This window comes from Otolemur garnettii, unplaced genomic scaffold, assembly GCF_000181295.1.
Source record: "Otolemur garnettii isolate 467f Iridium unplaced genomic scaffold, OtoGar3 scaffold00133, whole genome shotgun sequence".
Classification (NCBI taxonomy): Eukaryota; Metazoa; Chordata; class Mammalia; order Primates; family Galagidae; genus Otolemur; species Otolemur garnettii.
Genome location: NW_003852528.1, coordinates 2,399,495 through 2,424,362, shown reverse-complemented (window position 1 = coordinate 2,424,362; position 24,868 = coordinate 2,399,495). Strand labels below are relative to the sequence as shown.

At 50.1% G+C, this 24,868-nt stretch overlaps 1 protein-coding gene and 1 non-coding gene across 2 annotated transcripts in view; both read right to left on the bottom strand.

The window, feature by feature from the left end:
* RAMP1 (receptor activity modifying protein 1) overlaps nucleotides 1-18,873 on the bottom strand; it is a 45,269-nt gene extending 26,396 nt beyond the window's left edge. The window contains exons 1-2 of the mRNA XM_012810414.2: nucleotides 18,767-18,873; nucleotides 2,807-2,945 (exon numbers count right to left, since the gene is read on the bottom strand). Of these exons, the coding sequence (XP_012665868.1) occupies nucleotides 2,807-2,945; nucleotides 18,767-18,818 (191 nt within the window). The 5' untranslated portion in view covers nucleotides 18,819-18,873. The remainder of the gene's footprint in view (nucleotides 1-2,806; nucleotides 2,946-18,766) is intronic.
* Nucleotides 8,670-8,746, bottom strand: LOC111727953. Its single transcript, XR_002775374.1, has one exon. It is a non-coding gene; the product is annotated as a small nucleolar RNA SNORD55/SNORD39 (small nucleolar RNA).
* Nucleotides 18,874-24,868: the final 5,995 nt, after the last annotated feature.

Sequence of the window (24,868 nt, the reverse complement as noted above, 5' to 3'; positions counted from 1 at the left end):
TTAACCCTGGTGTGGAGGACAGCTTTCCCATGACTCAGACCCAAAGGGGAGGGACGTTTGGTGGGTCTGACTGCAGGCATGGCAACAGAAACACCCAAGTCAGAAGACAACCACCAAACGAGGAGAAAAAACCTCACTGATATCAGAGACAAAGGTCTAATACAGGGATCCTCAAACTTTTTAAACAGGGGGCCAGTTCACTGTCCCTCAGTTGGAGGGTCGGACTGTGGGCCCCGGGACGAGTCAGCTGCTAAGCAGGACAGGCAGCAGTGGCAAAAACACCTGGCTGGATAACTGTCCTCGGCAGGCCGCATGTGGCTCCCGGGCCGTAGTTTGAGGCGGCCTGGTCTAATGTCTCATTTCACATACAAAGAGCTCCTTAAGAGGGGCCAGAAACCTGACAGAAAATGGAAAGACAAGGACAAATCAAAAAGAGAAGATAGAAGGCCCGTGGACGCATGAACGATGTCCAGACTCCCTGGTAATGCGAGAAATACAGGTTAACAGAGCACGGGATGCCGCCCCTCACTAACCATACAGCAAGGACTCTGACATCTGCGCTGCTGGTAAAATGGGACTGGTTAAGCCTCCTGGGGGACACAGCCCCTACCTTCTGACCTAGCAGCTCCCCTTGTGAGTGTCTGCCCTGAAGACAGCTGCAGCGCTGCCAAGCCCCTGTGCCCAGGCTGCCCTTCCTGGCACTGGCCGCACGTTGAGGACGGGGTCACAGGAAACAGCCAAAACCTCTGCACAGTGGCTCACTGCACGGCCGTGGAAACCACTGAGGACACTCTCTATGCTCTAATACAATTTCCAGCATATACTGTTAAGGGAAAAGGAAAACCCACCAGCGTGTAAACAATATCATCTGTAGACTGTCCTTTATGTAAGACAGACAAAGATATGAGGAAAACTGTACACATCTGCTCCCTTGTACAAAAGAGATATAGGAAGGAAACCCCAGAAACTAACCAGAAGAGTTGCCCACTGGACATGGGTGGGACCCAAATGTAAGCAATGAGAGAGGCAGGAAAGGGGGTTGGGGGCGGGGAAAGGGCAGTTCTCTGAGCACACCTTGGAGCATCAGAGCTTGGAGCTTCAGCACCATGGTGTGATGTGAGCTTGTGTGTTGCCCTGGCTGAGCCAGGTGCCTGGTTATCCATCCTTAGGTGTCAGTGTGGGGCATTTTGGAGATGTGGGTGATATTTCCACTCAAATGTCTTGAGAAAATGGCCCTGGACGGTGTGTATGTGAGGCCCCTCTAGTCAATTAACATGCCTTAAGTAGCTAAGAAACTCTGCCTCAAGAATGCTGCAAATTGGCCGGGCACGGTGGCTCACGCCTATAATCCTAGCATTCTGGGAGACCTAGACGGGTGGATTGTCTGAGCTCACAAGCTCCAGACTAGCCTGAGCCAGAGCAAGACCTCATCTCTAAAAATAGCGGGGCCTTGGTAGGCTGAGGCAAGAGAATCGCTTAAGCCCAAGAGTTTGAGATTACTGTGAGCTGTGATGCCAGGGTACTCTACCAAGGGCGACAAAGTAAGACTGTCTCAAAAAAAAAAAAAATGCTGCAAATTATTTTGATTTTTTTATTAAATAAAATTCCCAGCATTCTCCCCATCCTGTTACCAGCTGTGCTGCCACCACAAGGCTCTAATAGGGGCCAGTGCTCTTTGCCCCAAGACATAACGTCACTTCCTTCGGAACATGGCCTGTGCTGCCAGCTGCCCTCCCCAGCCTCCCCAGGCCTCCTGGGGCAATCTATCCATGCCAATCAGTGATTGCCCATGGAAAACAGGTGGAGGGCGCTTTCCCAGGGTCCTCCTGGTGGTGCCTTCCCCGATCATAATCAGATGTGAGTTCAGTTGAAGTACAGATTACTCAGCCAAGGCAGAAGGCCAATTAGCCTAAAGAACGGGCTGTTCTGATTTGTAACAAGCTCTCACCCCTCAAATTCTAACTCCTGATTCCTTTCTCAGCCTGGAAAATAAGACCCTGAAGCCTTAAAGAGGCCTTCTTTAAGGAGACCCTGCTGAGGGCACCCCAGGCGTGGGGTTGAAGGGGGCTCCCTGGTCAGCTGTGTCCTCTTAGGAGCCCCAAGCTCTGCCTGCAGGACGTGGCTGCTGGGAGTAGAAAGACAGGGCTCATGTCCACCCACTGGTGAGACAAGAGGACACCCTAGGGCTGGGCCGTCATAGTGCCTCGCCTCATGGACCTGTGGATGGAAGGGCTGGCCCTGGCGCGCCCCACCCCACCCTGGGCTGCACCCCACAGGGAGGGCCCATGAGCCCCAAGTAGGGAGCTGAATCCCACAGGGTCTGTGCGATGTGCTTAGGACCTGTGGAAGACAGCAAAGCCAAGTGCGCTTTGTGTGTGACCTTGACTAGACTTTCCCTCTGCAACACCCTCCCAGCCCAGCCCCCAGGATTCCCCACTCCTGAGGGGCATTGCTGACCCAGTTTCTTAATATGGGGTCCCTGGGATGCCCCCCCACTCTGGCACACAGAGGTAGAGACAAAGACTGGACATGCCATGTTCTCATCTCTGCTCCAGAAAACAGAGGAGGACCCCACGCCTGCTGAGGGGTGTCTAGGGCCCAAGAGGCCGAGGGGGCAATGAGAGAGTCCCCCAGGGTAAGAAGAACCTTCTGGCAGGATGGCCAGGCCAAGCAGGGAAAGGGCACAGCTATCGGAAGCCTTAGTGGGAGGTATGGGTGGGGTGGTAGGGACAGCCTTGACCTGACCACGGGATGTCCCTGTGGGCCAGGCTCCTGCCCCAGGGGTGTCCCAGGGGAAGGGACTTACCTGATAGTCTTGCCCCAGTGGCACCACAGCCTCTCCCCGATGGCGTTCATCCTCACCTTGAACCGGGAGAGGCAAATCTCCTGCATGAGGACACCGGACTGGGCTTCCTTGCAGGCGGTGACCAGGAAGATGTGATGGGCTGCAACAGAGATGCCAAGACTGTGACCACCAGCCCCAAGGCCCCCACCCCTGTTCCCACCTCAGGAGCACCACTAGGACAGGTGTCTGAGTGGTCCCTGCAGAGCGGTTCTGACCAGATTCTTCCATCATCATCACTCTGTGTCCCCACAAAGACCCCCCTTGTCTTCAAAGGCACAGGCAGTGTCCTCACCACTCCCTGCAGGGCCAGAGGACTTCTCATTGCAGGTAACAAGGCACTAGGCACTGGCTCTTGAATGATCTCATCCATCCTCACATCAACCCCTGCTGTGGTTCTCCCGACACATCACTTCACAGGTGTGGAGACCAAGGCAACAAGAACTGCTGGGAGTGAACCCAGGTCTGCAGCCTCCAAGCTTGTGGCTGACCTGCCTCAGTGTGTACCTGGGGGCCAGGCCACCCAGCCCCGGAGCTGCTGGCACCTCTCTGTATTTTGTTATTTGCTGGCTATAAACCAAGCGGACAAACTGAAACATGTTCCTTCCTGACACAGGTGTAAGAGCAATAGCGACAGTGGAGCAGCACTGCGTGAAACCAGAATCTGCTCCCCTCCCATAGCACACGTGGAGGGATGGGGCAGGTGGGACAGCCGGGGTGTCTGTGTATTCCTTGTTCAGGCCACCTTTGCCCTCCCTGTGCTTCCCTTTCCCCTCAGGCTACGCCAGCAGCCTCCTCTGCCCATGGAGTGCCTCTGCCAGCCCAGCCTTTCCTACCTGCTGGAGGCATCTGAGAGGCCAGGGCTACACTGCGAATTCCCGGGCTCCCTGTTGGTCCTTACCAAATGCTAGGGGTGGGGGGGGGCTGACCCTCGGTTTCCTGAGTATGGACACCAAGCTGCCTCTTGCAGCCCTTGGGCCCAGGGAGCCCACCGGGGCAGTGGCAGAGTGGCCCCTCAGGGAGAGGCCAGCAGCTTTGGGTAGGCAGATGGGTAGGGGTTCTTAAGTCCCAATTTCGGAATATGGTCCAGGGAGGGATGTGAACCTGAGTGATCCCTGGTATTCCAGAGTAAAATGCAGAGGAATTGGAATCAAGCCCCTTGATGTGCCAGGCACACCCATAGCTCCTCACACACAGCTACCTCAAAGGTGGGTCTCACTGTGATCATCAATTCACCAGGGGCATTGAGGCTTCAGAGTTCAGGAACAAGCCCAAAGTCCTACGGTGGGGCATGGTGTGGTGTGAGCTGAACCCAGGCCTCACCTCCGGAGGCCCTGTGCCTACTGGGTCCATGCTCAAGCCTCAGGCAGACCTAGGGAGGGGGTGGGAGAGAAGGGGACCAAGCAAGTGGTCTTAGAGAGGCGGTGGGTGATAGGGCGAGGGGCGTGGCCTGTAGCGCTGCTCCAGAGGCCCACTGGCTGGAGACAGGATGGACGACCTCACAAACTGCAGACCCCGCCACTGGCCCAGCCCCCAGCCACAAGCCTGAGAGTGGTGAACAGGAAATCTAAAGCCCTAGATGGGGCAGAGGTGACACAAAGAGCCAGCTGTGTGGACCTAGGAGAGAACAGGCAGAAAATGGTTCCTGGGTTTAGGCAACAGCCAACTAGCTGACTTAGACAGAAGGGACAGACAGACTGATGGCGGCTTAAGGCGTCCACAGAGGGCCAGGAGCCCAGCTGGACACATGGCCACGTGCATAACGCCAGTAGCACGGGCAGCGCCCCCTCAAGTCAGCCCCATGTGTGCTCTGCCTGGGCAGCTCTAGGGACCCAACCCTGGCCAAGGCCTGTGCCTCTGGGGACCTGGGCCAGGATGGCACATAGGCAAAAGCAGTGTCCCAAGGCACTCTGGGCTCTTAAGAAGGGGCAGGTGGCTGGAGACTCAGACATGAACTTAGCTCATAGGAGGAATTCCAAGCCTCCTGTCCAGCTAGCTGGAGGGCCATCTGTCTGTCTGTCTCTCACTGCTCCCTACCTGGATGCCATTCCCTAGTAAACCCCAGGCCCCAATCTGACCTGCCCTCCTCCAAGAGGCCTCTGGCTGTCCCCACCTAAGGGAAGCCTCTCAGGCCCCTCCACAGACCCTCCCCTGGGCAGGTAGATGCTGCTTTCTTTTCTCAGAACCTCGGTGCTGCCCACTCGCCTCCCACTCCTTCCTGACTCATGCGTGTGTCCACCCTGGCACTGAGTTGCTCTGCACATAAACGTTTCTCACAGGAGCCAACAAATGAGCAAGCTGTACCCAACCTGATGGGTGGATGTTCTGCAGGGGAGCGAAGCAGGGTCCCCCCGGCTGTCTAACTGCCCTGGGCAGGCTGGTTTCACTGGAGGCCCCTCCCACACTGTAAGAGTCACAGAGCTGAACGTGCCTCTCTGTGCCCAGCCTTGGCTGCACACAACAGAAGCCAGCTGTGAGCAGTGTAGGCCTCTGGTACAAGCACCTGGGCGGCTCTCAAGGCCCCAGGAGAGTTGGGGAAGCAGGAGCTGCAGAGCCAGTCCCCAAAGAGCCCCAGCTGCCTCCTCTGGTGGGCATCCCTAACAGTCAAGGGGAGTGCTGGGGGCTGCAAAGAATGATACTGTCCCCTCCACCCTGTTGGGATGTGCTCCATGGAGGAAGACCCCAGGCCATAATTCTCCCAGTTATGGCAGGCCTCCCTGACACATTCCACTCAATCTCCTGCTGCCCTCTAGGCTGTGAATAGCTGCCTGTCCCCACACCTGCCTGGCCCTCAGTGGCTGTCCTGTCCTATAGCCAGGCCACCTCGCCAGACAGATGGTCCTGTCTTTGAGCCATCTCCTGCCTACCAAGGGCAGAACCTGCCGTGCCCAGCCCAACCCATCCCCTGCTCTTTCTTCCCTACAGCTGGGCTGAGGCCAGGGCAGCTGTTCAGAGGAACCTGGAAACCAGGTTCACTTTTAGATATAGGAGAACATGTCATTTTTCTTAAGTAAGCCACATATTTCTTTCATTGGAGAGAAAGGAAACATCACCGTTTCAAAACTGAATAGAGTTGCCAAATTTAAAAACTTGGCAGCCGTTTGGTCCAAATGGGTCTCATTCCTGTGTGATATAATTGTAATCATTCATAACTCATGTCTTTAAAGAGCTGTGTGCTGAGGCAGCCTTCGTCCCTCAGGCGTGTTAAGATAGGAGCTTCCCTGGAGTTGTGTATAATTTAGGAATTCACTGTTGTGGGAGAGGAGGGAGCTCAGAGAAAGGGCCGTTCTCCCCCCAGCAGGAAACTTACCCTGAAATGAGAGGCAGGGGTTGGGGTGGTCCTCCAGCACAAGCCTCCTTCCTTCAGAGGCTAAAAACAGGGGCTGCGTCCGCAGGGCTGCCAAGTCCCCCAAGGGGACCCAGGATATTGCCCGCCAGGGACTTGAATTATCTAAAGAGATGGGCACAGAGGTGCCAGCCAGCTGGTAGGTGTGTTGGGTTGTGCCTATAGTTGGGCAGGAAAGACTAATCCTGCTGATACACATTTTATGTTCGCAGACAGGACCTCATACCTGCCCACTGTCTTCTTCCAGGCCAGGGTGGTGGGCAGTTGGAACTGTCACCATCAGAGCAGCCTGCTCACCCTGCACCATGGGGTTGCAGACTAGAACAGAACCTCTGTTGCTGTGCCAGCCTCGCTCAAAGCCCGGAGGAGCTACCCCGACCAGAGGAGTTTCTCCACTTCTGGAGCAGCAGTTTCTTTACCTATGAATTGGGGACCTCCCAGGACAAAAAGATGGACTTCCAAAGGAAGCTTTCATGGACCCAGCCACTCACAATAAGCAGCCTGCCCCTGTGGGGTTTTAGCAACTCATGGGACATTCAAGCCCAGACCCTTGGAACTGTGGCCTGGTGGCCAGTAAGGGGTAGGGGAGAAGCAGTGGGAGGGGCCAGCAGGGACACAACCAAGGGCAGAGGATGCTTGGAGGTGATAAGTACTCATGTTCATTTACTTGGGTGTGGTGCGGGTGTTCTGGGCGTATACATATGTCAGAACCTTTATTTGGTTTTAGTCTAGGTCAGTGGGATATTTAAAATCATAAAGGGAGAGAGCGGGTTCTCTCAGCGGTGTGATTACATGTGCTCTTCACTTTCTGCCTTGTGCCCTTCTGAGTGTGCCACAGGTTAAAACCCTAACATATAATCTGTAAAACACTGTCTCTTATTCCGGTGGCTCTTCTCTGGCAGTCACTGGGAAGACTTTGGGCCTACGGCTCCTTGCTGTCGCCTCCAGTCATTTCCTGCTTGCCCAGCAGAGGCCAACAGGGTGGGAACCACCACTTCCAGGATTCCCCAGTGACACCCACTCGGGAGCCATGTCCCCAAGAGCCACATGCCTTGCTCTGAATAGGCTACCCACTCTGAAAAGAGAAAACAAGAACCAAGAACAACAAACTGGAAGGAACCTGGCGTCCGCCCAGTGAGGAGGGGCCCTTTGCATGGCCGAGCTCAGGGTCTCAGGGCCTGGGCTTGTGCCAGAGGGGTTCTCAACCTTGCCCTCTGCTCCACTCTGGAAGCTCAGAGGGTTTTGGCCTGACGACCTTTACCCTTCCTCAGCCTGGCTCTCCTAGATGGTTTTGGATAAGCATTTGTTGTCTCCTCTCAGTGCCCTTGATGTAGCGTCACAGTTTGGCACCTTTGACGCACGTGGCCCTACCGAAAGCCACCATAAATTCTTTCCGGGAGCAGAGTGGGTACAGATGGATAGAAAGCAGCGTGGGTTCCAGATCAGGCTCTAGATCAGGTCCTCAGCACTTCCAGAAGATGCGCTGCCCAGGTCCCACCCGCATCCATGGTCCTGGCAGGGCAGGGCAGGACAGAAGGAGTCTGGAGATGCCCCTTCCAGACGATGAACCACTCAGCACGGTGCGGGCAGGGTAGAGGAGGAACCTGGAGCTCCCAACCGTGAATAGCCCAATTCTGCCTCCCCAGTGTCAAGGTCTCCAGAGCAGGGCCCCTTTGGCCACCACGATTCATCCCTGTGCTCCTGTGTGGCCACCTGGTCTGTTCAGGTACCACAGTCAATGAGTGAGGTGTCAACGATGGCCCAGTGTCCTCTGCACACTGGATGTCTCCCCACTGTGGTCCTTCTGAACTTTCTCTCACTCTGGCCCCTCTCTGTCCACAGGCCTCTCCAGAAGGGCTGCTGACCCTGACCTCAGACATTCTCTGTCCCCACTCTCATTGCAGCTTCTCAAGCTCTGAACAGCCAGTGGAAGGGGAGTAAGGGAAGGGGTAGCCCTCCTGGGCCCGGGCTGTTCACTTCCTGCTCACACAGCTGCGGGCCCAGTGAGTCCTTCACCACGCCAATGCTCTTTCTGTCTGATTTTGATCCTCCCAGCCAGCCTGCAGACCAGGACAAGGATGACATTCCAGCCTACTGTCCCCAGAGGTGCTGCTGTCCTGTGAGGTGCCTGATCTGTGTTGGACGTGCGGGGCTTGCACACAGCTTGGTGGCCCTCCCCTACATCCTTGGTGTCCACACACTGGCATCAGTGTAGCAGCTTCTGCCCTTGCCTCCTAACTCCTGCCACCCTGTCACAGACTCTCTGTGCATAGGGGCCCCCACCACCTGCTCCATCCTCTTCCCTGGCTTGGGTCATGCTCAGGACCACCACCCACCAAAATTCTAATACAACATAATGAATGGCCCCTTACACTTTTTAGGATGGCTACTATCAAAACAAATAAACAAAACCCCACAAAAACCCCTCAGGAAATAAAAAGTTCTAGCAAGGATGTAGAGAAACTTCTCTTCTGTTTTTTCCTGCTCAGCTCCCCTGGGTTGGCCTCCCCACTGTGGACTTAGGCGTCTGCAGCATGACTGAAGTGTCACCACACCTGGATGTACAGAAATCTGAACCCTGCGCAGGGTTCGCAGGATGTAAAGTGGGGCAGCCATTACAGTAAACGGTATTTGGTTCCTCAAAAAGTGAAGCATAGAATTACTGTCTGATTCAGCAGTTGCACTTTGGGGTGTATATCTAGAAGAAGAGAAAGCAAAGAGATCTGTGTACTCACGTCACGGCAGCATCACAGACAGACAAAGGTGGTGTGTGCTCACAAACGGAGTATTTGTCCTTCAAAAAGAAAGAAATTCTGACACACGCTACAACATGGATGAACCTTAAGGAAATTAAAGAAGCTAGTTATAAAAGGACAAATGCTGTATGATTCCACCTACATGAGGTCCCTGCAGTGGTCGAAATCAGAGACAGAAAGTAGGATGGTGGGTGTCAGAGCCTGGTGGGGAGTGAGGAATGAAGGGTTAGTTTCAGTTTTGCAAGACAACAAGAGTCCTGGAGAGGGATATCGTATATCAATGTGAGTGTATTAATGCCACTGAACTGTATCCTTAAAAATGGTTAGGAAGGTAAATTTCATGTTGTGTGTACTTTACCAGAGCTAAAAATACAATTAAAAAGCAATGAATGAGACAGAGAAGGTTAAGCCCTAAGAAGTCAGCTGGGTGCAGTGGCTCACACCTATAATCCTAGCACTCTTGTAGGCCAAGGCATGTGGATGGCTCGAGCCCAGGAGTTTGAGACCAGACTGAGCAAGAGTGAGACTCATCTCTATTAAAAATGGAAACACTAGCTAGATGCAATGGGGGCACCAGCATTCCCAGCTACTTGGGAGGCTGAGACAGGAGGATCCCTTGAGCCCTGGAGTTTGAGGCTGCTGTGAGCTATGATGACGTCACTGTACTCTAGCACAGATAGATAACAGAGCGAGACCCAGTCTCAAAAAAAAGATCATCTGGCAGAGCATCCAGGAATATAACCACAGGGAAAACTGACAGAATCACAAAAGCAGTGTGAGCTTTTAATGTAATTTTCACAGATCTGGAAGACTAAAATAAATAGGGGTATAGAGGACAACATATTATAACTTAATATGCTGACTATAAGTGACACATAAAAATTCCACACTCTTCCCATGGATTTATGGGACATTTATAAGAGGAAACTTTTATAAGACCAGGAAGGGACCCACAACACATGCTAAGTAGTGGCTGTGGTCCACGATCTGTTTCCTGGCCACAGTACAATAAAACTAGCAATTGGGAGAGAAACCAAAAAGCCTGAGCCACTGGGATTTATAAAACCTCACTTCCAAGAAATTCACATATCAAAGAGGAAATAGAAACCACAGACACAGAAAATCCAGAAAATATCAACAATGGGCACAAGACAGACAAAAACTCAGGGGATGCAGCCAAGATGCCAGAAAGAGGACTGACAAGCACGTTTCATTCCTACACTGGGAAGGACAAGAACAAATGGATCAGGCATTTAAGGATAAAAGCAGAGTAAGTAAACTCAAGAACTGGGTTGGTGCTGGGAGGGAAGGAGTCTAATTATAGAGGTTAATCACTGTCCATTCTAATCAAGAAACAACATGAAAACGCCAATTCACAAAAAGGGCAACCATCCACAAATGCAAAAGAACTAGAAAAATAAGGTAAGTGTCAATAGAACATGACGGGTAAAGAAGATGCATTCGTAAGAAAATACGAAACAGCTCAACTGTGAAAGAGACCGAAAAGGTTGCCAGTTATATTCATGGCCCCAAAGGACCTGGCCACCATCATTCTGCAGATGAAGTTAAGACCCTTTAGACCGGAGGAACTGCTCACTCCCAGCACCCATTCTAGACTGTCCCAGCTCAGATAAACAGCACACATTTCTCTTGAGAAGAAAATGCAATGCTGGAAATAAAACCCGCAAAAGAAAGTATGGAGCAATCTCACCTAAGAATAATGAAGCAAAACTCCAAACACTCATGAGCAGGCTCCCGAGTCTGCTGCCAGGCCACCCAGGGACTTGAGGAGCACCCCACTCACCCCAGAAACACGGACGCTTCCTGGCACAGCACAGCTCTTCTCTATCAGTGCCAGCAGCTTCCCAACCACAGAGGGAACACACAACTCAGCAAGCTGCTAGGCGTGATTTTCAAACGAGTCTTCCTTAGCCTGATGAAGGTTGCATTCCAGGCTTGGCGCCTGTGGCTCAAGCGGCTAAAGCGCCAGCCACATACACCTGAGCTGGCAGGTTTGAATCCAGTCCGGGCCCACCAAACAACAATGATGGCTCTGACCAAAAAATAGCCAGGCATTGTGATGGGCGCCTGTAGTCCCAGCTACTTGGGAGGTAGAGGCAGGAGAATCGCTTGAGCCCAGGAGTTGGAGGTTGCTGTGAGCTATGATGCCACAGCACTCTACCCAGGGTGACAGCTTTAGGCTCTGTCTCAGAAGAACAAAAAACAAAGATGAATTCCCATCCCTCTCCTGCTTGCTACCCCCTCAAACTAAGAAAGCTTCTGGCCCCAAAGGAGAAAGCTGGAAGGCTTATGGCAGAGCACTTGACCCTTGAACAGCATGGGTTTGAGCCACATAGGCCCACTTACCTCTGGATTTTCTTCACTTCCGCCATCCCTGAGACAGCAACACCAACCCATCTTTTGACAATTCTTTATAATGACCCACTTCCACTTAAAGAATGTTTTCTCTTCCTTAGGATTTTCTGAATATTATCTTTTCTCTAGCTTACTTTATTGTATGAATACAGTATATATAATATATACAACGTATAAAACATGTGTCATAGTTGGGTGTTGTGGCGGACGCCTATAGTCCCAGCTACTTGGAAGGCTGAGGCAAGAGAATCGCCTAAGACCAGGAGTTGAAGGTTGCTGTGAGCTGTGATGCCACAGCACTCTACTGAGGGCAATAAAGTGAGACTCTGTCTCTAAAAAACAAAACAAAACAAGAAAAAATGTGTTAATCCACTGTTTATTTTTTAATTTTTATTTGTTTGAGACAGTCTTACTCTGACACCCTGGGTAGAATGCCATGCGTCACAGCTCACAGCAACCTCAAACTCCTGGGCTCAAGTGATCCTCCTGCCTCAGTCTCCTGAATAGCTGGGACTACAGGTGCCCACAATGCCCGGCTAGTTTTTCTATTTTTAGTAGAGATAGGGTCTTGCCCTTGCCTAGGCTGGTTTTGAATTCCTGAGCTCAAGCAATCCACCTGCCTCAGGCTCTCAGAGTGCTGGATTACAGTGTGAGTCGCCTTGCCTGGCTATTAATCCACATTATGTTGTTGGTAAGTCTTCTGGTCATCAGAGGCAACTAGCCATTAGTTTTAGGGAAATCTCAAAAGTTATACACAGCTTTTCAATTGCACAGGAGGTAGGTGCCTCAGCTCCATGTTGTTCAAGGGGCAGCTTACGGCCATCAGTCTGCCACCCAGGAGGGCCTCTGCTGTCACTCCCCTCCTTGGCAGCGAGCTGCTCTCCAGCACTGTGAAATTGTAGAAAAAAGTAAAATAGAGTGGAAGTGGCAAGTTACCCTTGGTTAGAGATGATCTGAAGACCTGTCTGAAGAACGCGGGTGGGAGAACAAGAAACAAGCCCTGCCAGAATCAGAAGGAGCACGGGGAGATGATAGTCACAAAGCAAATACACAAGACAGTCCAGCAATAGCCACTAAAGTTAAACTGGGGACTAAATACCCTACTCATGGTAGCAGTCAAAGCCCACCAGACTCCTAGATGCTGAGCAAATGATCTGCGGGAGGAGACCCCTGTGGAAGGCCCGGATGAAGACATGAGGCCAGAGAAACAGACTGCTATTTCTGGGTCTTTATTTAATCCTCCCTGACCAGTTAATAAATTCAGAGCAATTACCATTAAAAATCCCAAAAGATACTTAGCAAATGACTTAAAAAATGCTAAAAAATCATGATCAATCCCAGATGAAGCAAAGGTTTGCATATTGTAAACCACAAGGCAGCAAGCAGAGCAAACCTCAATGGACTTGCTTTCATCTCGTCTCTGCCTCACCAGGTTGCATTTGCTGCCACCTCTTCCACACATGACCCTGCCACCTGCCGGCCTCTCCCACCTGCCAGGTCAAGGTGCCCACTGGTGCCTGGGGCCCATCTTCTCTGTCCTCCTCTGCTCCCCACAGAGAGCCCAAGCCGGTTTCCAACTACTCTCACTAGCTGCCCCTTCTTGACATTGTCTGGATGCTGGTGTCACCTGAAATGCCTGTCTTAGCCACACCTCTCTTCTGAATGCTAGATCTGTACAGACACCTGCCCACCATCTCCTGAATGTCCACAGGGAACACCTAACCCCCTGAGCTGCTGTGGTTAGGGCTGCCAGACGCAGCAAATAAAATCACAGGCTGCCCTGTTACATACGCATCTCAGAGAAACAATTTTTTTGGTATAAGTATATCCCAAATGTTGCATGAGGCATGCTTATACTAAGCCATTCGCTGCTTATCTGAAATTCCAGGTTGCCTGGGCTCCTATGTTCCTGCAGCCCTGCTGTGACCATCTCCCACTCCTACTTGTCCTCCCCTCCTCCTGGCTTCTCTAGCTGCCCCAGCTGCCTCACTTCCCACACCTGGAACCCTTCCCCAGCCCAGGGCAGGCCGCTCCACCCCAGCATCTCCAGCCCACACTAGAGCCCACAGCCCAGGCTCTCTTAAACCGTATGTCCTATCTTATCATCCCCTTGATCTTCTTCAAGGCTTCCCCACTGCCATTGGAGTGAGATCTGAATGCTCAGGGGAGTGGTCCCTTCTCTGGCACAAGTCTTGGTTCAGAGTCCTCTTTCCTACCATGCCTCAGTCAAAAATCCTTCCAGAAATCTCCAAGAAATGAGGCCCTTTGCAGGGCTGTCCTTGCATGTCCTTAAGCATGGTTCCCACGCTCCTGTCTCAGGCTCTGCCCGTGGTCTGTTTGCTCCCTTCTGCATGAATGGCACTGCCACATGCAGTGTGTACAGAGAGGGCTGTCCCGCCTCAGCACTGTGGGCATTTCAGGCTGGCCATCCTGTGTGTGTGTGTGTGTAGAGGGGGAAAGGGCTGTTCCGCCTCTGTGTGTGTGTGTGGGGGGTGGGGGTGGGGGAAATGCCTGTCCCCCTGAGGGCATCTGGGGACATCCCGCCTCAGCACTGTGGGCATCTGGGGCTGGCCATTCTGCTCAGGCGACCCTGTGCTATGCAGGATGCCCTATATTGGAAGCTGCTCAGCAGCATTGCGGCTTTCGATCCTCCTAGGCACAACCCTGTAGGACCACCCCTGTGATGTGGCAGAAGTTTCCAGAAGAACAAGTGCATCTCCCCACCTCCCCTCTGACAAATGTCTCCTCTAGAGGTGGTAAGGCCTATGCAGTGAGAGCCACTCTGGGCGGCGATCACCACATGTCTTTTGAAGGGAGTATGCTTTCTAGACTTCTCCCCACCAAGATGTGGGCTTTGCTACATGACACGTGAGCTGCTTTTATTCCAGTGATAACTGGCCAGACAAGAGTACAACATGCCAGGCATTGTTCTGCAAAAAATTTCTTGCTTGGGCAAATTGCTGGCTTTATCCTCCTGGGTGGAAGTTGCTCAGGACAACCCTTTCTAAGCTTCATTCAGGGGTACATGGGCTTGGGGAGCAGTCAGTGCTGCCCAGGTCAGCTGTGCCTGGTCCATGTGAGCGAGCCAGACCCAGGCTATGGGCCGCTGGCTCCCTTAGTTTCAAAAATCTCTCAGCAAGCTCCAGAGGTGCTGACCAGGGTTGAGGCACTGGGGCCAAGAAGGCATATGGGGGGAGGCCAATGTGGTGTGATGAGGATCCTGATGGGGCATGCGGGGGCACAGAAGGGCCATTTCCCTCAGGAATGGCAGGTGGGACAGGAGGGCAGTTTTCAGAAAGGCCAGGTGGCCAACTGGGTAGGGGGTGGGGTGGGCTGACCCTGGTGGGCTATGGACTCTAGAGAAGACATGGGTGGGGCATAAGGATGGCCAGGGTTCTGGTCCCAGAGAATCCACCATGGAAACTGCACAGGGAGGAAAAGAGGCAATCTTGTAGCAAAACATAAGGCATCACTGTGAGATCTAGTGAGGATAAAGTAAGGCTAGCTTATTGCCCAGGCCTGTGGGTACCGCACCCCGGCTGTGTCTTGCCGGTGGGCTCCATGGACCCTGCTATGACAAAGTCACTTAGAATTTGTGGTTTGAGCAATAATTAAAGTCATATCTTCTGGATGTTAAAGAAAATACTGAAATAAAACCATCTTAGGAAAAAAAAATCTTTTCCTTGAACAACAATAACACCATTATGCTAAATGAATAAGGTCTTGTTTAGGTCAGGAGCCCTCCCTCCTATGGCAGCTGAATTGACATAATCCTTCTCGCTGAAGAGAGATGAGTCCTCTTTAGCAACCCTGTCCAGCCTGGGCTTGGCCTGCCCTGGGGAGGTAAGGGTTGGTGACAAGGCATCTCTGCAGCAGCTCTGCGGGGTAGACAGGCAGCGTGGGCCGAGGGAGCCTTGTCGTGGTGGACGGGAGCAGGGCAGAATCCTATCAGTGTCATCTTTGCTTCTTCTGTTGCCACATAGAATCTGCAGTGTGGTGGCCATGGGCACATGGGTCCCTTGTATGGGCTAGGGCCATTGGGGTCCTGTAGCCTTGGTCACCCTTTTCTGGCTTCCACTATCTTCTTAGGGGCAGTGTCTCCACCTTTAGGAGGTCTCCTGGAGTCCCTAGTGGAGAGACAGGGTCTGGGCGGAATTCCAGGGGTGCCCTTATTAGAGCCCCCTGAGCCTTACTTCCACTAGGCACTGTACCGGAAGGCAGTAGATACCCAGCTCAAACAGCATAGGTGATGGGCTCACATGATTGACAAGAGCACCCCACAGGCTCAATCTAGGGGCTTGAAAGGTGCCAGGAGACCCTGTTTCCTGGCTGGCAAACAGACTCGGGCAGCCCTCACTCAGTTTTTCCCCATAGCTCCAGTAGAAAACTGTTTACCCTTCTCCTCCTCAGGACAATCCTGATGGCCAGGCCTATGTCAGGGCCCACTGTGGGGACAGCCCATCATGCCATGTGGACCTTCAGGAAAGAGATGCTGGGCCTGAAAGAGGGTGTTCAGCACTGTCACTGGAACCCACCCTACACATTGTGCTCACATCACACATACTCTGCCGGATGCCAGTTTTCACTGATTAGAAGCTATGAAATTGGGTCATTCTGTGGGGGAGTTAGGAACAACTTTTCTAAGCAGCTATTCGCTGCAAGTGAGGATTCCACCTAAAACATTTCCTTGTCATGCTCTGAACGCTATTTCCATTGTGGGTATAAATGTTTCTTAACGGCTCTGGCCTCGGATTGACAACACGCACACTGACAGGCATGTGCCTGTGGAAGGAAGACAAAAATCCAAACATTTCTTCCTGTAGCTAGACACACAGAGAGGGTAAACAAACACACTGAGTTGATTAGCAAGTAAGACTCCTTCAGATTTGGACTCCAGGATTTAAAGGCACGTGACAATCTGGAGCAGTCACATACCTTGCATTTCCTGTGTTGTCTCAGTCATTTCCAGTTATACTTGTATTGATATAAAGTCATATATTTTAATAAATACTGCGGCCATTTAAGAAAATCCCCAAAGCTGCCAGCACGACAGCCAAGGAAGGCATGTGTTTCCCTGCAGTGACGACTGAGGCGCTCATGACAGACAGCACCAGCCAGCACGCCCCAGTGAGGACCGGCTGGGAAATGCAGGAGACTGCAATGTGCTCAGCATAAATAACCCCAGCTCATCTGGAAATGGCCTTCTCTTCTGACAGATGGAAAATCTTTCAGTGGCTATACATAAAACTTTTAAAATGCATGTGGTCATCAGAGTCTTCTATAAAGGGAAGACCGCACAGGGCTCACAGAGAGAAAAGAATATTATACTGAGATTTTAATAACTTCACAGGAAAAATATCTTGATTGTAAAATTGCCAATGATAAAGTTTTTTTTTTTTTTTTTTTGAGGCCGAGCCTTACTTGTTGCTCTCGGTAGAGTGCCGTAGCGTCACAGCTCACAGCAACCTCAAACTCTTGGGCTTAAGCGATCCTCTTGCCTCAGCCTCCAAAGTAGCTGGGACTAGAGGCGCCCACAAGCCTGGCTATTTTTTTTTTTTTTGGTTGGATTGTCACTGTTGTTTAGCAGGCCCAGGCCAGGCTCGAACCCACCAGCTTCGGTGTATGTGGCCAGCGCCCTACTCACTGAGCTACGAGTGCCAAGCCCAAAGATAAATTCTTAAACCTATGGACTACCACACTTAAAAAAAAAATCCACATTGCCATTGTGGGTAGCAAAATCTTCGTCACCAAGGAGATCTGGCTCATGCTACAGCTTGGGAAGGAAAGACCATGTGGTTGGTAATTCCACTAATTACTGCTGAGCTCCAGTGACATTAATTTACTGATAACCTAATAAAGTTGTGTTTGTTCTCCCAAGATATAACATTAGCCAGACCACTCAGAATAATGTTAAGATTGAATGACTTTGGACTTTCAGCAGAACATGAATTGTTTTCTTGGTAAACAAGGAAGGTCTTTATCTGTGATCTCAACATAGTGGTTCATTTACATATAAGCTTTAGTGCCGCCTCTGGATACTGGTAAAGAACATTTATTTATTTATCTATTTAAAAAAAAATTACACAACCCAGCACTCTGCCTTGCTACCTGAGAAATGTTTGTTTCTTAGGAAATGAGAACAGCAAAGTCTACGTCAAGCCACGTGGATCCTAACATAACAGAAGAGAATAAAATTACTATAAGATTTTGCTTTTCATGTAAGTTTAGCCAATGGTGGTAAGATGTGTTTTCAGATTATATTCTGTTGAAACTGAGGCTTTTATGCAGATCTGACGCTTCTGAGAGAGGTTTACAAATAAGGGCCAGAAACCTCAAAGCTCCTAGAAAGCCCTCAGCCCCTCTGTCTGGGTAACCCCTATAGACTTTGGTAACCCCCAGCAGCCACTTTGCCATAAGCTGCATGATACAAAAACAGCGCTGGTGGTCATCCTGTCACCATTGCCAGCACCCAGCGAGGCCTGTGCACCAGGTGCCTCTGACCATCTCCATCTTGGTGAAAGGCCACAATCCCAGAAATCACTGCAGGGGCCTTCCAGGGCATGGTTCTCCCACTCACGTACCCTGTTTAGTTTCCATTAAAAGGTAGCTAAATTCATGAAATCAATCCAATAGCTTAGAATTTAGAAACAGTCTCAACTTTGCAAATTTATGAAAATATCACAGACAAGGGACGGAAGAGGACGCTTTCTTGCTAAGTCTGCTACAGGTTCCTGCCTGTCCTAGGTTGTTTATCATCTCTCAAAGCAGAAGGCCAAGCATGTTCTCCCCGCCCACCAAAGGCGCCCGTCCCTCTTTAAATTTCTGTTAGCCAGAAGGGGCAAGTTAACAAGCAAGCAAACAAATGAACAAAAAAGCTGTGGACATATCCCCGTACAGGAAGACAGCTGGCTTCATTTCTGCAAAGGACATCGTTTACAAACAAGCAACGCTGCAGGGGGCAAAGAGCCAGCTTTCAAATTTTAACTAATTTCTGATTCTGGAACGCTACACTTAATCTGCAAGGTGCCTGTTTCTGGCTTTGCTATTAAGACAGCCTAAGGAAGCCCGCGGCCAGCGGTAATAGCCGCTCCTCCCAGCCGCCGCAGAGGTGCGGCGAGCAGGGGACCCGGCGCCTTTCAGAATGCCGGGCTCTCCTGACGTCCTCAACGCTGTCTATTTCTTCGGCAGCTGGCAAAGCCCAACGCGGACCCCTGCCTCTTCTACATCACAGGACCTCCTTCCCGGTGCCCCGGCCCCCAATGTTTGCCCGTTCAGCTGCCGTGAGGACCCCTCCTCGCTGGCAACCCCGCGCCGCAATGCGGCTGCTAGCGTTCAAGGGCAGCGGGCCGGTGAGCGCAAGGAGCCCGCCTTTCCCAGCCCTCCCTTCGAGGACTCCGGGCAGGAGCCGCGGTGGGGATTGAGGGTTCAGTGGGGACCCCTACTCACCCAGGAGCAGCCAGAGGCCGCGCCGCTGGAGGTCACGCAGGCCCAGGGCCATGGCGCACAGACGAGCCGAGCCAGCCGAGTCCTACCGCAGTGCGCTCTGCGGAGGACTGAGTTTGCCGCAGTGCCGCGGGGGGGCGGGGGAGGGCGGGAGGAGGTGGACGCCGGGATAGGCAGACCCAACGGTAGCTGGGCGGGGCAGCACCTGGGTAGACCCTGGGGACACAGCGTGGAGGTCTTCGGACTCCCCACCCCCAGCACACTTGGGCTCTGGGAGCAGCTTCTTGAAATGTTCACTGAGCAATCTTTGAACTAGGCAGAGCCTTCTCCATTAACACCGCAGTCTGACCTCAGCATCTCCCCCCTCCTCTTAGTGGCTTAGGTGTGGCCACGCCTGCCTCCAGTTCCGCATATACCTCTCCACCCAGGTGTAGGCCCAGGAGGAGCCCATGGGCAGACCCATAGCAATAAGACCTCCATGTATAAGGAACTAGAATGTTGAGGCCTGCAAGACGAGTGGCCAGTCATGCCCCAGAGGGGAGGATAAAAGGGAAGGGTTGCATGGGGTGGGGGGAAATGAGGGGGATTGGGCTCTTGAAGGGCTGCAGATGGGCTGGGTGGAGAGAGGTGAGGAGAGGCCTACAGGAGAGTGAGAGCCTCAGAGTCCTAACCCTCAATGCTTTGAGGCAAAGGGCTTGTAAGTACAAAGACAAAGTTGCCTTGGGGCATGGTCACCTGGCAACCAAAGGAGAACTGATTGGGGGAAGAGTCTTGTGACAGTTTACATAAAGTGATGACAAAAGAGCTAGGTTTATGGAGTGACATGAGATCAGCTGGGGAAGCCTGGGTGGGGTCCCAGGAGGGTTCTCCTGGCTACTGGCTGGATTTTACCCTGCTTGTAACATCTTGTCTCAAGAACTCTCAGGAACTGAGTAAAATGCATTTACCTAAGGAATATACATCATTGCTCTTGGAAAGGGAAAACCACCATCTTCCTGCAGTGGCTACAGCTGTCTCCCAGGGGTGAAAGCTTCATGTACTGTGCAGCAGTGGGCACACAGTATTGCTAATGGCCAGCTCCCCTTGCATGAACAGGAATGGAAGGGAATAGTTTATGGCTAAGAGGCTGCTGCCACCTGCTGTAAGATCAGAGAAGGGGTAGCTGCTGACAGCAAGGTGGTTGTTCATCTGTTCTTTTGAACACAAGCTGAGAGGGCATTCAGAGCCAGCATGCCTATGACCTGGGGCACCATGTCCTCAGACTGAGGGGTTTGGGTGAGATGGCAGGAGAGGGAACATATTCTCTCGACCTGATTAACCCCTCTTTCTTTTTTTTTTTTTTTTGAGACGGAGCCTCAAGCTGTCCCCCTGGGTAGAGTGCCTTGGCATTACAGCTCACAGCAACCTCCAACTCCTGGGCTCAAGCGAGTCTCCTGCCTCTGCCTCCCAAGTAGCTGGGACCACAGGCGCCCGCCACAACGCCCGGCTATTTTTTGGTTGCAGCCGTCATTGTTGTTTGGCGGGTCCAGGCTGGGGATTCGAACCTGCCACCTTAGGTGTACGTGGCTGGCGACTTAGCCGGTTGAGCTATAGGCGCCGAGCCAACCCCTCTTTCTTGAACCCTAGAAAATTATACCTCATCAAGGAGCCTGGCCTTCCCACTTCATTCAGCAAGCACTGATTTCTTCCTATGTACAAGATGGTGCTAGGTAAACAAGCCCTGTTCTTGACTGGAATGGGTGACCTCCAAAAATTACCAATAATAACATCAGTGTCATGATACAGGAACATATGGAACGAGGGAAACTTGCCTCAGCTGCAGTGTGAGGAGACAAAAATTTTGGATAAAATGCAGCCTTAAGCAGTGTTGTGGCTGGATGGGAAAGAATTGTACAAAGGGACTCTACACAGAGCACAGGCCCAGTGGCCTGAAACTGTGCCATATCAGAATGCATGGCTAGCTGGGGAAAGAATGGGAGTCAGTGCAGCCCTAGGACCGATGCATCATGAATCCCACACTGGGTGACAGCCAATCACCAGTATGGGAGAACCAGCATGTCTCTGCAGCCATCACTCCCCCTCCACACATCCAGGTCCCCTTTGGCTTAAACTACCCTTTCTACTGCTGGCCTGCATGTTCTGGTCAGCACCTGGGACTCATTTCATCACATCCCTTCTTTCCAGCATTCTCTTTGAAGTAGGATTGCTAGAGGGGGCAAGGTCAGGGTGGGGAAACTTCTCTCCATTTTCCCACACAATCTCTATCAAACACATGTTCTTAACAAGACAAAGCATATTTTCCTCAAGTTTGAATTTTTGGAAGACCATAGTTCTCTAAAGAATGCTGATAGGGGTATATAGCCTGTGGCACATTCTCTCCTAATGATTTTCACTTCTGCATCTTGGGTCTGGATAAGAGATCTCTAAGTAACTGGTATGGGTTTCCCCTTTGTACCTACACTGACACACACAAGAGCTCACTTTAGGCCGGGCTAGTTTTTGCCTCATTTGTGTTATGTTTCTAATTGGTAACAGGCAGCAAGGAAAAATCACTCCTCTTCTAGGACATCTCAATCTAGACAGACATTAGGTTAAATAGTAGAGGTAAGGAAATGGCCAAATGCTTTGCCTGTATTCCCTGAAGGGTTGAAGACACAATCTCGATGGGTAAACAAAACCCAATCAACACAAATTCACAATTAACATAAGATAACAAACATACTTCCACCCATGAAGAAGTAATAGATACTGGATTCATGTCTTGCCTTAAAGTAAAAAATTGAACAAAATGTATGAAACAATAGCCGTCATGTCATAGGCAATGCAAGGATCCCTGAGAAAAGGAAACAAGGTGAGCCCTAGGACTGCTCACTGACTGCTGTTTCCAAACAATGGGTGGGGGAAAGGCAACCCAGAGTTGGGGCAGCCAGACAGGTAGAGGCGGCAGGCACAGTATTGGACAGAAGAGAGCTGCATACAGAACGTGTTTGGGAGATTCGTGGGGGCCCCTTGAGTCTCTCATACACATTTACAGGGTGCCAAAATATGTACAGGGAAATGAACCTAAGAGTTCACACCTGGCTGGGGTAAGTTCCAGTTCCCACAAACCAAAATGGAAAAACCTGTAAATACATAGGGCATCACAGAGAGTAATTAGGAAGGTAATGCCTCAGTAGATGATAAAAATCATATAAAGGCCGTTCTGATGCTGCCTAACAAAAACTTAAAACCAAGAACAAGAACAAAGGATTTCCAAGTAGCTACTACATACCAGAACAGACTTTAAAAAATAGAAGAACAAAAGCACCAGAGAATCATGAGACAACATCAAGTGGCTAATGTGGGATGTGACTGAAGTCCTGGAGAAAGGGGGTGGGGTGGGAAATTAGGGAAGAACCATGTGAAACAAGTTCCTAGTAGCCAATAGACCCAACAATATCAATAAAACCCAAGCATAAGGATCATGAAGAAAAACATGCTAAGGTACATCACAAACTGCTTAAACCAATAAAGAGAAAACCTTAAAGGCAGTCTGAGAAAAAACACCCTGTACAGAAGACCCAGATAAGGATGACAAAGAGTTTCTGCAGAAGACAATGGAAACCAGAAAACAAAAGGATATCTTCTAGTACTAAAAGGAAAAAAGCATCAAATGTTCCAGAGATAGTTTTTCAGTAATTTGCTGATACATATAGGATGATTTTGCTGGTGCTCTCACTATCAGGTTGGCAATTTAGAGGCTAAATTTAAATCCCTACTGATAATCGGTGGTTATGGAAGATGATGTATCTAAGCAACAACTGAGTTCTGTGAGTTGTCAGCACCATTGCTAGGGAGACATTAACAGAGCAGCAGATCTGGGGCACTCAGTTTCATAAAGCTTCAGTTTTTCAGATCCTCCAGGGGAGTCCCACTGTTTAGTACCAAGGATTTGCAAGTAGCCCAGGAGAACAGCAGCAGCAGATCTTTCTATACCTCCAATGCCCTCCCCAAATAAAGAAAATATAAGAGGTGAAAAATAAATTCTATGTAAAAATATGTCTTCAGCATCACTTTGAGAATTTTAGAACTGAAAAGTAACTGAGTAAGAGAAAAAACCCCACCAAACTCCACTGCCCTGCCCTCAGCCAGCCATAAGCTGAGTGGTGAGCAAAGGCAGACTGAGGAGAACTGTAAGGGAGACAGAAGAGGGGGCTGGCACGTGAGGGGCCGCAAGATGACGTGAACAACCTCCAGAAAGATAAAATCCTAACACTCCAGATACAAAAATTTAAAAAAATCCAACATAATAAAAATGAACAAGAGAAAAGCCCATCAAGAGCTTTTACAAAAGAAAGACAAAATTTCACATATAAACAAAAGAAACCCTCCACCTTCTAAGAGACTCTATTATAAATGTGTAATATAACCATGCTGAAGGAGATCAAGAAAATGCAAGAAAATATTAGGAAACAATGTTTGTATACCACAAAGCTAAAGAAAGACACAAATGCTATATTTAGTTAGTACCTCTGTTTCTGGTGGGGCTATGGTTTAGCACTCTGTAATGACTTTATGTACATATATGTACTGGGATTAAACAAGTAACTGTATTGTGGATAATGTGAGCCAGGTTTCTCAGTATTGGTGAAAGAAAGTAGAATAACAGGGATAGGAATTCAAAGTCGCTATGAACACACATACACACATGAATATATATACTGTCCTCACGACTAGCTATAAATATGCAAATACAGGTATATCTGTACATACAGATTAATAGACATACACATATTTTCTTACCTGTATCTACTGAGAGAGGCTAAGACCAACTCTAATAGCACTGAGCACACCTACTGACCTGGGTTTCTAAGTATCATTCTCCCATAAAAAGAAACGGTTGGAGAAGCAGTCAATTCCAGCACTAGGGCAGGGAATGTATAAGATAGGCCAAAAATATCCCGTGGTGTCAGAAAATACGTACTTGAAAAAGAATGCCACTTTCAAAAGGACACAATCCAACCTAAAGAAGTTTCCTACAGCTAAAGCTGGAATTTTGCAAGAAAATGTGCAATGAGTATTGTAACTCACAGAACAAAGTAAACATCAAGTCTGTGCTGATACAAATAACTGAATAAGTAAAAGGGAGAAGGGACAGCTTTCCTCCTATAGGAAAATTCCAAGTAATAAATGTACAGTATTATCATTAAGCAAACATAACACAAATATCTTTTTCAGGCAAGATCTGCTAATGAATGCTAAAGCCAGTGATCAGAATTTTAGGAGAAACCTATGTGAATACCCTCAAAATTTGAAATACAACGAAAAACAGTAACTTTGCAGTGGAAAAACCTGGCAGAAGCTACCTTAACCAAGGGATCAAGAGTCGTATCTGCAAAAGATACGCTATCCCAAGATACAATATACCGAGGACAGGATTGTTAAGAATTGTGTAAGAATTACAGAGACTGATGACAATCAAGAAAGCAGCAGACCCAGCTATACCTGAATTGATTTCTGGAGTTTTCAATTATGTAAGTTAGTATTTTTTTTTTTTTTCAGTCTGTTTCCATCATTTTTTTTTTTTTGAGACAAAGTTCCACTTTGTTGCCCCCTGTACAGTGTCATGACATCACAGCTCACAGCAACTTCAGACTCTTGGGCTCAAGTGATTGTCTTGCCTCAGCCTCCCAAGTGGCTGGGACTACAGGCACTTGCCACAACGCCTGGCTATTTTTTTTAGAGACAGGGTCTCACTCTAGCTCAGGCTGGTCTCAAACTTGTGAGCTCAGGCGATCAGCCCGCCTTCGCCTCCCAGTGTTGGGGTTACAGACGTGAGCCACTGCCTCCAGCCTGTTTGCATCACTGAATCAAAAGTCCCCTAATATACTGACCTATGGTCTGTCTTATTCTAAGAAATACTGTTTTCCATTTTGAGACAGAGTCTCACTGTGTCACCCTCGGTACTGAGTGCCATGGCGTCACAGCTCATGGCAAACTCAAACTCTTAGGCTTAAGCCATTTTCTTGCCTTATCCTTCCAAGTAGCTGGGACTACCGGCACCTGCCACAACACCAGCTATTTTTGTTGTTTGGCAGGTCTGGGCCAGGTTCGAACCCCCAGTCC